The following is a 12,830-nucleotide window of genomic DNA, read 5'->3' on the forward strand; positions in this document are numbered from 1 at the left end:
CACGCTCCCAGACCAGGTTGAGTTAAGAGAGGATTTGTGTCTGTTTTTATGAATGGTGCAGAGAGCATGTGGGATCAGACTAATCAATGAATTGTGTCACCGACTAGAAGAGGTTCCCTGAGTTCCCTGTGAAGTCTCAGAAGGCTGAACGTGGCTCTGCCCCTCCCCCAGCTGTGCCACGTCCCCTGATGGCCTATGACATATAAGGACATGTGGACATGTGTGTTTCTAAAAACAGCCCAGTGGCTCTGTCTGTGCAGATAGCTCGTCGTCCTCTTCCTGAGCATCATGGAGAGTCTGGAGAAGCAGCTGATCTGCCCCATCTGTCTGGAGATCTTCACCAAACCTGTGGTCATCCTGCCATGTCAGCACAACCTCTGCAGGAAGTGTGCCAGCGACATCTTCCAGGTGAGGCCGCCCCGTATACCGCGCATGCCCACGTCCTGCCGTGTCTGTCTCCATGGTGCCACATGTTAAGTTCTCAGATTGCAGTGGAACAGACTCTCAGAGGAACCACCTGAATGTGAGCGGAGTTAAAGTGGCCCACTGGCCTCAGTTCAGCTCTTTAGCGCTCGCACCACTTTTTATGTCTGACACCTACTTGATGTACTGAGCCCGTGAGCTACTGTCCATCTGTCTGTCCGTCTGTTCATCTTTCTGTCTGTCCAGCCGTCTTTCTTTCTGTCTGTCCGTCCATCTGTCTGTTTGTCTGTCTGTCTGTTCGTCTTTCTGTCTGTCCATCCGTCTTTCTGTCTGTCTGTCCCTACATCTGTCCATCCGTCTGTATGTCCATCTTTTTGTCAGTCCGTCTTTCTGTCTGTCTGTTCATCTTTATGTCTGTCCATCTGTCTTTCTGTCTATCCGTCCGTCTTTCTGTCTGTCCATCTGTCTGTCCGCCCGTCTTGTTTGTCAGTCCGTCTTTCTGTCTGTCTGTCCGTCTATCTGTCCGTCCGTCCGTCTGTCTGTCCATCCATCTGTTTGTCAGTCCATCTTTGTGCATCCGTCCATCCGTCTTATTTAAAGCGCTCAACTTCATTACCACACATTTTATAACAATTTTAAAAGGTTCAGTCTTTAAAAAACTTAAGAGTTCAAAGAAGCTTTTAGATATTTTTTTAAAATAAACTTTAGTTATCTGCTAGTTATCTGTTTCTGTTGATGAAAACATTAATACATAAAAGTTGATGATTTTTAAAGTTTACTGAGTGAAATTCAATGTTTCAGATTTTTATTATGTCCACCAAGGACATAACAAAATCATCTGCATTTATTTATTTGTCTGTGTGTGTGTGTGTGTGTGTGTGTGTGTGTGTGTGTGGTGTGTGTGTGTGTGTGTGTGTGTGTGTGTGTGTGTGTGTGTGTGTGTGTGTGTGTGTGTGTGTGTCAGTGGTGGGCACAGCTAACCAAAAAATTAGCTTCAATAACAGATAACTCAAAAGTTCATCTTTTATAAAGCTAAACTGATAAACCACCCAAAAATTTATCGGAAGCTACAGATAAATTCCAGTATTGTCTCCGGTACACTTGCAACTACTAACAAGCTGATGTTGAGTTTTAAGGCCATGATCGCTTCTGGTAGCATCAGAGGCGACTACAGACCCAAACAATGAGTCAGCACTTCTGTCTTTGAGCGTCCTGCCCCCTGCTGGAAGCTCCTGTTTACTACATAGCTTACAGCAGTGAAGGAGCAGTGAAGCTCAACTCTCTACTCAGTAACCGCGTTGCCGTGAGGCGGAGGTCTTGGAAAATAAAGCAGTGCTGACTAGGGATGGGTATCGAAAACCGGTTCCTTTCGGGTATCATTAAGAAATGGTTCAATCCACCAACATCAATAACCTTTTTACTTAATGATTCTGTTATTGGTCCTTCAGAGTGGCCGCTGTTTTTGGGGGTGTTTGTCAGGACAATGATAATTTCTCTACATTGATTACAGACCCTGCAGCGGGTCTGTAATCAATTTTCTGCGCAGCTTTGCTTTGAACCTTGAACCAATTGAAGCAGTGATTTGCAGATTGAAGCAGTACTTTGATCATTGCTTCGTTGATTAATTTTTTTCTTTCGCTTTCCCCTGCTAAAACCCTAAAGAGCATATGGCTGTGAGTATTATTTACCTTTTTTATGTTAAACCGACCTGTTATGGTCTTCTGAAACAGTTGATAGATTAGATAGTATAGATAGATAGTATTTTATAACTTAAAAACGGGACCGATGCTAACACATTAGCATGTCTATGGCATTTTCAATGTAAAGTTAGCATTAAGCAGTTGCAGCTGTTAAGTGTTTGTTGTTGTAAAAGAGTCAAATGTATTACAAATTGTAACATTTTTTTAATTTATTTTTGTTTATATATTAATAATAATAGCAAGCACAACAATAATAGTAATAATAACTAATCTAATGATTATATACAATTTTAGAGAAAGAGACAAAAAGAACCTGAATAAAACACAACAGAAAATATAAAACCAACTAACAATGAACATAAATAAATAAAGAAATACATACATACATGCATACAGAAATAAATAAGTGTTTCCTGTGAACACCTAGTGACTCTTACACCTCCATTTCATCCCTGTCTCTGAATAAACAATCTAATGATTATAATCTAATGATTAATTATAATCTAATAATTATATACAATTTTAGAGAAAGAGACAAAAAGAACCTGAATAAAAACACAACAGAAATATAAAACCAACTAACAATGATTTCTCTGTGTAGGCTCTCAGTTGTCCAGGTGGTTTCCATAGTAGAGAAGCTTGAATCTTTGACTGGACTGGGTTGCTTGACGGGCGCCAGAGAGGGCGCCAGTGGACCTCAGTCTGCAGTTCATCTCCACCTTAAAGATACTAACCACACGTTTGAGGACAAGGAAGTTAAAATATTAGCCAGAGAGAAGAAATGGTTTGAGAGAGGGGTCAAGGAGGCATTCTTTGTGAAACGTTTGAAACCCAGCCTTAACGAGGGAGGGGGTCTGAGACACACTTTATCCTCTGTTTACAATGGGGTACTCAGGTCAAAGCAGTTTCAGTCTTTTGTTTATGGTAATGAGTCATTCACATCACCAGCAGAGTCGTCAAGGGAGTCATCAGGAGAGGGACAGCTGCCCTGTCATTAGGAGGGTGCTAACTAGAGCACAATAGGTGCTAATTAGAGCTATTGTTTAGTCACCAGCCTATAGCAGTCTGCCTCTCGGTAGGAGGGGTCTGGTTAGGTTTAAAACTCCAGCTTTTGTGACTTCTTGATTATTCTTCTCTACAAGAGTCAAGACAGAAGTCAGACTACCAGAGCAAGAATTTTAGCTGAGGAAGCTTCTGTGATTTGAAGCGAAACGACCTCGCATCAAGCAACCCAGTCCAGTCGAAGATTCAAGCTTCTCTACTATACAACTAACAATGAACATAAATAAATACACACATACTTACAGAAATAAATGTGTTTCCTGTGAACACCTAGTGACTCTTACACCTCCACTTCATCCCTGTCTTATTTAAGTTTAATGACAGTTTGTTTCGGGCAAACCATATTTTCAGTTTGTTAATTTCTTCATTGATTTCCTCCAGAATTTTCTGCCAAACTAGAAAACTGCTGCATCCTAGTAAGAGCAGAATACTACTGGAATGAATTTGAATAAGGAAAGTTGGGGTTTTTTCTTACCTAAATGGATGCTGCACTCACTCCAGTTTATTGTCTGGAATAGTCCCAGATTGTATTTCAGAGCTTCTAGAATTGAAACATTTTCGTGCAGGCGGTGCTGGGGGGTAATTTTGGGTTTCAGCTTTTTTGTTGTGAAAGTGATGTGACATGGACCCACAACAGGGGGCGTTAATGAACGGACAATGGATAAGCCAAAAGTAACAATTTAATGTTGTGAATCACACAACAACGTACAGACAATAACAATATGGTGGACTGTCAATCATACACCAGGTGACGTGTGGGCAGGCTCGACGATAGAAGACGCCTGGAGAGAGAAGAGCTGGATCCCCACACAGCTTCCACCACCAACGGAGCTGAAGAACACCGGAGCCGCCAAGCCCTGCGCCCCAGGTGGCCGCTGTCTTCAGCAGTCTGACCCGGTACTGCTGACAGAGAACAAAGACAGTCCAGATGAGTGTGAGTTCGCACACTCAGTAATCCACAGTCCGTCTTAAGTAAAGGAGGGAAAACCTCCACCTCCAGTCACACACACTCGTGCAGCTCCTGGTCAACCACTTAACTGAGTTGGGGTGTGAGGCGAAGCCGTCGCTGTCACACCAAAGGCCAATCCTCCAGATAAGGAAACACTCCAGGAAAATGGCTGCAAATAGAAGTTCAGGTTAAACACACACAGTGTCAGGCAGCAGAGAAATTACCTGAATGGTAGTTGATTTCTCGGCGAGGAGGTGGAGTTGCAGTCCGGTCTTTGTAGTGGTAATGATGGGTGACAGCTTGTGTTGATTGTTGACAGCTGTCACCTCCAGCAAAGCCGACGCCCTCTCGTGCTTGAAGCCCGCACTTCAAGCAGGGTGCCATCTTGTGGTGGTGGGCCAGCAGTACCTCCTCTTCAGCGGCCCACACAACAGGACCCCCCCCCTCAACGGGCGCCTCCTGGTGCCCGACCAGGCTTGTCCGGGTACCGCCGGTAGAAGTCGGCCAGGAGGGCCGGGTCCAGAATGAAGCTCCTCTTCACCCAGGAGCGTTCTTCGGGTCCATACCCCTCCCAGTCCTCCAAATACTGGAACCCCCGGCCCTTCCGACGGATGTCCAGGAGCCGGCGCACGGTCCAAGCCGGCTCCCCGTCGATGATCCGGGCAGGAGGCGGCGCCAGTCCGGGGGTACAGAGGGGTGACACGTGGTGAGGTTTGATGTGGGACACATGGAAAACCGGGTGGATCCGCAGTGAAGCTGAAGCTGCCAGCTTCACTGCGGCTGGACTGAGGACCTTGAGGATGGGGAAAGGTCCGATGTATCTGTCCTTCAACTTTTGGGATTCCACTTGCAGGGGAATGTCCTTTGTGGAAAGCCAAACCTCCTGCCCAGGCTGGTACGCAGGGGCCGGGGCACGCCGGCGGTCTGCATGGTTCTTGGCCCTCGTCCGGGCTTTGAGCAGGGCAGAGCGGGCGGTACGCCACACCCGACGGCACCTTCTCAGATGGGCCTGGACCGAGGGCACCCCGACCTCTCCCTCCACTAGCGGGAACAATGGGGGCTGGTACCCCAAACACACTTCAAATGGGGAGAGGCCGGTGGGAGACGAGACTTGGCTGTTATGAGCGTACTCGATCCAGGCCAGATGGTCACTCCAGGCCGTCGGGTGCGCGGAGGTCACCCAACGGAGGGCCTGCTCCAGTTCCTGGTTTGTCCGCTCTGCCTGCCCGTTCGTCTGGGGGTGGTACCCAGACGAGAGACTGACGGTGGCCCCCAGTTCCCTACAGAAACTCCACCAGACCTGGGAGGAGAACTGAGGACCACGATCCGAGACAATGTCTGATGGAATCCCATGCAGACGCACGACGTGGTGGACCAGGAGGTCTGCAGTCTCCTGGGCCGTCGGGAGCTTCGGGAGGGCCACGAAGTGGGCCGCCTTGGAGAACCGGTCCACTATCGTTAGGATGGTGGTGTTTCCCTGGGACGGCGGGAGGCCCGTGACAAAGTCCAGGCCGATATGAGACCAGGGGCGACGAGGCACTGGCAGAGGCTGGAGGAGGCCTTGGGCCTTGTGATGGTCAGCTTTGCCCCTGGCGCAGGCGCCTGGACATACTCCCGGATGTCGGCTTCCATAGACGCCCACCAGAAGCGCTGCCGGACCACTGCCACGGTTCTTCGCACCCCTGGGTGACAGGAGAGCTTGGAACCGTAACAGAAGTCAAGGACCGCAGCCCTGGCCTCTGGTGGGATGTACAGTTTGTTCTTCGGACCGGTCCCCGGGTCCGGGCTCCGTGTCAGGGCCTCCCGGACGGTCTTCTCCACGTCCCAGGTAAGGGCGGCCATGACAGTGGACTCGGGGATGATGGTTTCAGGGGGGTCTGACAGCTCGGTCTTGACCTCCTCTTCGTGCACCCGGGACAGGGCATCAGATCGTTGGTTCTTTGTCCCGGGGCGGTAGGTGATCCGGAAGTCAAAATGCCCGAAGAACAGCGACCAGCGGGCTTGCCTGGGGTTCAGACGCTTCGCGGTCCGGATGTACTCCAGGTTCCGATGGTCCGTGAAAACTGTAAATGGTACCGATGCTCCCTCCAACAGGTGTCTCCACTCTTCAAGAGCCTCCTTCACCGCAAGAAGTTCCCGATTGCCGACGTCATAGTTCCGTTCAGCTGGGGTCAACCTGCGGGAAAAGTAGGCACATGGATGGAGAACCTTGTCGGACTCCCCGCTCTGGGATAGCACGGCTCCTATCCCTGAGTCAGAGGCATCCACTTCAACAACAAACTGGCGCTTGGGATCGGGCTGCACCAGAACCGGTGCAGTCGAGAACCGGCGTTTCAACTCCCTAAACGCGGCTTCGCACCGATCCGACCAGGTGAAGGGGACTTTTGTGGAGGTCAGGGCTGTCAGGGGGCTAACTACCTGACTGTAGCCCTTGATGAACCTCCGGTAGAAATTTGCAAACCGAGGAACTGTTGTAGTTTCCTACGGTTCGTTGGTTGGGGCCAATCTCTCACCGCCGCAACCTTGGCCGGATCAGGGGCGACGGAGTTGGAGGAGATTATGAACCCCAAGAAGGACAAAGAAGTGCGGTGGAACTCACACTTCTTGCCCTTCACAAACAGCCGGTTCTCCAACAACCGCTGTAGGACCTGACGTACATGCTTAACATGGGTCTCAGGATCCGGAGAAAAGATGAGTATATCGTCTAGATATACGAAGACAAACCGATGCAGGAAGTCCCGCAAGACGTCATTAACCAATGCTTGGAACATCGCGGGCGCATTGGTGAGGCCGAACGGCATGACCAGGTACTCAAAGTGACCTAACGGGGTGTTAAATGCCGTCTTCCACTCGTCTCCCTCCCGGATCTGAACCAGGTGATAAGCATTCCTAAGATCCAATTTTGTAAAAATTTGGGCTCCATGCAGGGGCGTGAACACTGAATCCAACAGAGGTAACGGGTATTGGTTGCGAACCGTGATCTCGTTCAGCCCTCTGTAATCAATGCATGGACGGAGTCCGCCGTCCTTCTTGCCCACAAAAAAGAAACCAGCACCCATCGGGGAGGTGGAGTTCCGGATCAACCCGGCAGCTAACGAGTCCCGGATGAAGGTCTCCATTGATTCGCGTTCCGGACGTGAGAGGTTGTACAGCCTGCTGGACGGGTACTCAGCGTCCGGTATCTAATCAATGGCACAATTGTACGGACGGTGCGGGGGCAGCGTGAGTGCCAGATCCTTGCTGAAGACGTCAGCAAGGTCGTGGTACTCGGCTGGCACCGCCGCCAGATTGGGGGGGACTAAAACCTCCTCCTTAGCTGTCACACCGGGTGGAACCGAGGATCCTAAACACTCCTGGTGGCAGGTTTCGCTCCACTGAACCACAACCCCAGACGGCCAATCAATCCGGGGATGGTGTTTTAACACCCATGGAAAACCCAAAATCACTCGGGAGGTAGAAGGTGTTACATAAAACACAATCTCCTCCCTGTGATTCCCAGACACCACCAATGTCACTGGCTGAGTCTGGTGTGTGATTAGTGGAAGAAGGGTGCCATCTAGTGCCCGCACCGACAATGGTGACGGTAAGGCCACTAGAGGGAGCCCAACCTCCTTTGCCCATCTGCTATCCAGCAGATTTCCCTCCGACCCCGTGTCCACCAGTGCTGGGGCGTGAAGGGTTAAATCCTCACTCAGGATCGTGACTGGGATTCGTGCAGATTTACGGGGTCTCCCCGCGTGGGTATTGTGACCCACCCTTAGCCCAGTCTCTAAGGACGAGTGCTGCTGTTTTGATCGTTTGGGGCATTCTCTCTGTGTGTGCTCAGTAGAGCTGCAGAGAAAACACTCTCCACGGATCAGCCTCCTTTGTCTCTGATCTGATCGTTTTTTGGCCCTGCTCATTTCCATAGCAACGTCAGCAGGGGGAGCTGTTGTCACGTGGAGAGCCCTGGCAGTGGAGCGTGGGGAAGTCGGCTCCCTTTCAGACCCGGGAGGAAGAGGGACGGCTTGTGCCTGACCACGCCCTTCGTCTCGCTCCCGTCGGTGTTCTGTTAATCGGTTGTCTAACCGTATAACCAGGTCGATAAGCCCGTCTAAATCCCGCGGCTCGTCCTTCGCCACCAGGTGCTCCTTAAGAACCAGAGACAGTCCGTTTACAAAGGCGGCGCGGAGCGCAACAGCATTCCGGCCGGCTCGCGCTGCCGCGATGCGGAAGTCGACTGCATATTTAGCTGCGCTCCGACGCCCCTGCCATATCGACAGCAGCACGCTTGAAGCGGTCTCGCCTCTATGAGGGTGATCGAACACCTGTCTGAACTCCCTCACAAACTCAGTATAAACCGTTAAGAGCCGTGAATTCTGCTCCCAAAGCACCGTAGCCCAGGCGCGTGCCTCTCCTCGAAGCAAATTTATAACGTAAGCCACCCGGCTGGCGTCTGCTGCGTACATGACGGGACGCTGTGAAAAGACGAGCGAGCACTGCATCAAGAAGTCCGCGCACGTCTCCACACAGCCTCCGTACGGCTCCGGAGGGCTTATGTATGCTTCAGGGGAAGGTGGGGGGGGTCGTTGAACGACCAGCGGAATGTCTGTTTCTGGCACACGATCAGCAGGAGGAGGTGCTGCAGCAGCGCCCTGAGCACGCGCTTCCACCTGGGCGGTGAGAGCCTCTATCCTGCGATTGAGAACACTGCTCTGCTCGGTAACTAAGTCCAACCGAGCGGCGAAGGCGGTTAAGATGTGCTGCAGCTCACCCAACACGCCTCCTGCCTGTGCACCTCGCTTTCCCATTGGCTGTTCAAGCGATGGTTGACGCCCCTCGGGATCCATGACGCTGGCCGAGAAATCCTGTTGTGAAAGTGACGTGACACGGACCCACAACAGGGGGCGTTAATGAACGGACAATGGATAAGCCAAAAAGTAACAATTTAATGTTGTGAATCGCACAACAACGTACAGACAATAACAATATGGTGACTGTCAATCATACACCAGGTGACGTGTGGGCAGGCTCGACGATAGAAGACGCCTGGAGAGAGAAGAGCTGGATCCCCACACAGCTTCCACCACCAACGGAGCTGAAGAACACCGGAGCCGCCAAGCCCTGCGCCCCAGGTGGCCGCTGTCTTCAGCAGTCAGACCCGGTACTGCTGGCAGAGAACAAAGACAGTCCAGATGAGTGTGAGTTTGCACACTCAGTAATCCCACAGTCTGTATTAAGTAAAGGAGGGAAAACCTCCACCTCCAATCACACACACTCGTGCAGCTCCTGGTCAACCACTTATCTGAGTTGGGGTGTGAGGCGAAGCCGTCGCTGTCACACCAAACGCCAATCCTCCAGATAAGGAAACACTCCAGGAAAACGGCTGCAAATAGAAGTTCAGGTTAAACACACACAGTGTCAGGCAGCAGAGAAATTACCTGAATGGTAGTTGATTCCTCGGCGAGGAGGTGGAGTTGCAGTCCGGTCTTTGTAGTGGTGATGATGGGTGACAGCTTGTGTTGATTGTTGACAGCTGTCACCTCCAGCAAAGCCGACGCCCTCTCGTGCTTGAAGCCCGCACTTCAAGCAGGGCGCCATCTTGTGGTGGTGGGCCAGCAGTACCTCCTCTTCAGCGGCCCACACAACATTTTTTTTGTTTTTCACCACTTTCCCTGAATATGTGAAATCGTGAGTCACTTTTGTGCGGATTAAAGTCACTAACTGGGACTCCTGTCTTGTTGCGAGAAAGAAACGAGAATCATCCTCCGTTCTGTTCACACAGCTCCAAACGTTGCGCGGCTCTCTGCCGAGTCAAGTTAGAATGATAGAATCCAGTCAGAATTATTAACTTCAAAGAGAAACACTGGTTTGTTTATTTTTATTTATGTCCAGAGATCAAGGATATAGTGACCAATTTCATATTTATTTACTTTAAGACTCAATGAAATACATAGAAAACCTGTAAAGCCTACTTTTAGTACAAAATTCACAAGAGGTATCGATAAGGGAATCGATAAGGAATCGGATCGATAAGCAGAATCGATAATGGCATTGATATCGATAAAATCTTATCAATACGCATCCCTAGTGCTGACTTATGGTTTGGTTTATAAATAAAACTAATACTGATAGAATAACTCCATTAATGCCAATTCTGTGATTTGTACAAAATTAAAATATATATCTTTTAATGTTGAATAATGCACTAATTCTGAAGTTTTGTAACAAACACAGACAGATGCCAAAGGGATTATGGGTAAAATGTGCCTCCGCTAACACTGACTGGTTGACTCATTCATTCTATGTAAACCAACCGTTAATGTGAGGTGTGTGTTGGTATTTATAGATAAATGTGCTTTTGTAAAATATGCCATTTTTTTATTTGTAAAAAAAAAAAAGGCATTTAAAAAAAAAAAGCCAAGTTGTAATTAGATAACCGTCTGATATAACTGGGGTCAAAATAAATAGAACACTGCCATCTATTGGCATCCAGACACACATACTGCCATGAACAGTGGCATGGGAGAGAGCATATCTCACCCATATTGGCCTCTCTTCATTGGCTTCCTGTTAATTCTAGAATAGAATTTAAAATTCTTCTTCTTACTTATAAGGTTTTGAATAATCAGGTCCCATCTTATCTTAGGGACCTCATAGTACCATATCACCCCAATAGAGCGCTTCGCTCTCAGACTGCAGGCTTACTTGTAGTTCCTAGGGTTTGTAAGAGTAGAATGGGAGGCAGAGCCTTCAGCTTTCAGGCTCCTCTCCTGTGGAACCAGCTCCCAATTCAGATCAGGGAGACAGACACCCTCTCTACTTTTAAGATTAGGCTTAAAACTTTCCTTTTTGCTAAAGCTTATAGTTAGGGTTGGATCAGGTGACCCTGAACCATCCCTTAGTTATGCTGCTATAGACGTAGACTGCTGGGGGGTTCCCATGATGCATTGTTTCTTTCTCTTTTTGCTCTGTATGCACCACTCTGCATTTAATCATTAGTGATCGATCTCTGCTCCCCTCCACAGCATGTCTTTTTCCTGTTCTCCTCCCTCAGCCCCAACCAGTCCCAGCAGAAGACTGCCCCTCCCTGAGCCTGGTTCTGCTGGAGGTTTCTTCCTGTTAAAAGGGAGTTTTTCCTTCCCACTGTCGCCAAGTGCTTGCTCACAGGGGGTCGTTTTGGACCATTGGGGTTTTTTACGTAATTATTGTATGGCCTTGCCTTACAATGTGAAGCGCCTTGGGGCAACTGTTTGTTGTGATTTGGCGCTATATAAATAAAATTGATTGAAATTGATTGACTGAATGAAAGTCATATTCAGTGATGAATCTCGAATCTGCATTGGGCAAGGTGATGATGCTGGAACTTTTGTTTGGTGCCGTTCCAATGAGATTCATAAAGATGACTGCCTGAAGAGAACATGTAAATTTCCACAGTCATTGATGATATGGGGCTGCATGTCAGGTAAAGGCACTGGGGAGATGGCTGTCATTACATCATCAATAATTGCACAAGTTTACGTTGATATTTTGGACACTTTTCTTATCCCATCAATTGAAAGGATGTTTGGGGATGATGAAATCATTTTTCAAGATGATAATGCATCTTGCCATAAAGCAAAAACTGTGAAAACATTCCTTGCAAAAAGACAATGTCAATGTCAATGTCATGGCCTGCAAATAGTCCGGATCTTAATCCAATTGAAAATCTTTGGTGGAAGTTGAAGAAAATGGTCCATGACAAGGCTCCAACCTGCAAAGCTGATCTGGCAACAGCAATCAGAGAAAGTTGGAGCCAGATTGATGAAGAGTACTGTTTGTCACTCATTAAGTCCATGCCTCAGAGACTGCAAGCCGTTATAAAAGCCAGAGGTGGTGCAACAAAATACTAGTGATGTGTTGGAGCGTTCTTTTGTTTTTCATGATTCCATAATTTTTTCCTCAGAATTGAGTGATTCCATATTTTATTCCCTCTGCTTGGTCTAAAAAAGTAACCGTTACTGACTGCCACAATTTTTGCCTTACAATATAAAGCGCCTTGGGGCAACTGTTTGTTGTGATTTGGCGCTATATAAATAAAATTGATTGATTGATTGATTGAACACTACTGGCCAGTAGATAATCTATGTCTGCTACGTTTAATGAAATTTAATGAACGGTAACTGAATTTCAGACATCTTATATATATATTACTCTGGAACAAAGACGACAGACAGTGTTTTACATAAGCAAGACTCTAAAGAGCAAACAGGAATCGACTGCAATGATTCCAATTGAAATTAATGGAGAAGCAACCTGAGCTTCTTCTGGCATTTTTACATAAAACAAACACAATAACAACGTCTATAAACCCAGAGAATATACGACCCCTGGCAAAAATTATGGAATCACCGGCCTCGGAGGATGTTCATTCAGTTGTTTAATTTTGTAGAAAAAAAGCAGATCACAGACATGACACAAAACTAAAGTCATTTCAAATGGAAACTATCTGGCTTTAAGAAAAACTATAAGAAATCAGGAAAAAAAATTGTGGCAGTCAGTAACGGTTACTTTTTTAGACCAAGCAGAGGGAAAAAAATATGGACTCACTCAATTCTGAGGAATAAATTATGGAATCACCCTGTAAATTTTCATCCCCAAAACTAACACCTGCATCAAATCAGATCTGCTCATTAGTCTGCATCTAAAAAGGAGTGAACACACCTTGGAGAGCTGTT

General features: G+C 47.9%; 1 protein-coding gene across 1 annotated transcript in view; it reads left to right on the forward strand.

The window, feature by feature from the left end:
* The first annotated feature begins 266 nt into the window (after positions 1–266).
* The window catches only part of LOC117521935 (E3 ubiquitin-protein ligase TRIM63-like), an 82,464-nt gene continuing 69,900 nt past the window's right edge, over positions 267–12,830 (forward strand). The window contains exon 1 of the mRNA XM_034183299.1: positions 267–408. Within this exon, the coding sequence (XP_034039190.1) occupies positions 289–408 (120 nt within the window). The 5' untranslated portion in view covers positions 267–288. The remainder of the gene's footprint in view (positions 409–12,830) is intronic.

This window comes from Thalassophryne amazonica, chromosome 12 (assembly GCF_902500255.1).
Source record: "Thalassophryne amazonica chromosome 12, fThaAma1.1, whole genome shotgun sequence".
Taxonomy (NCBI): Eukaryota; Metazoa; Chordata; class Actinopteri; order Batrachoidiformes; family Batrachoididae; genus Thalassophryne; species Thalassophryne amazonica.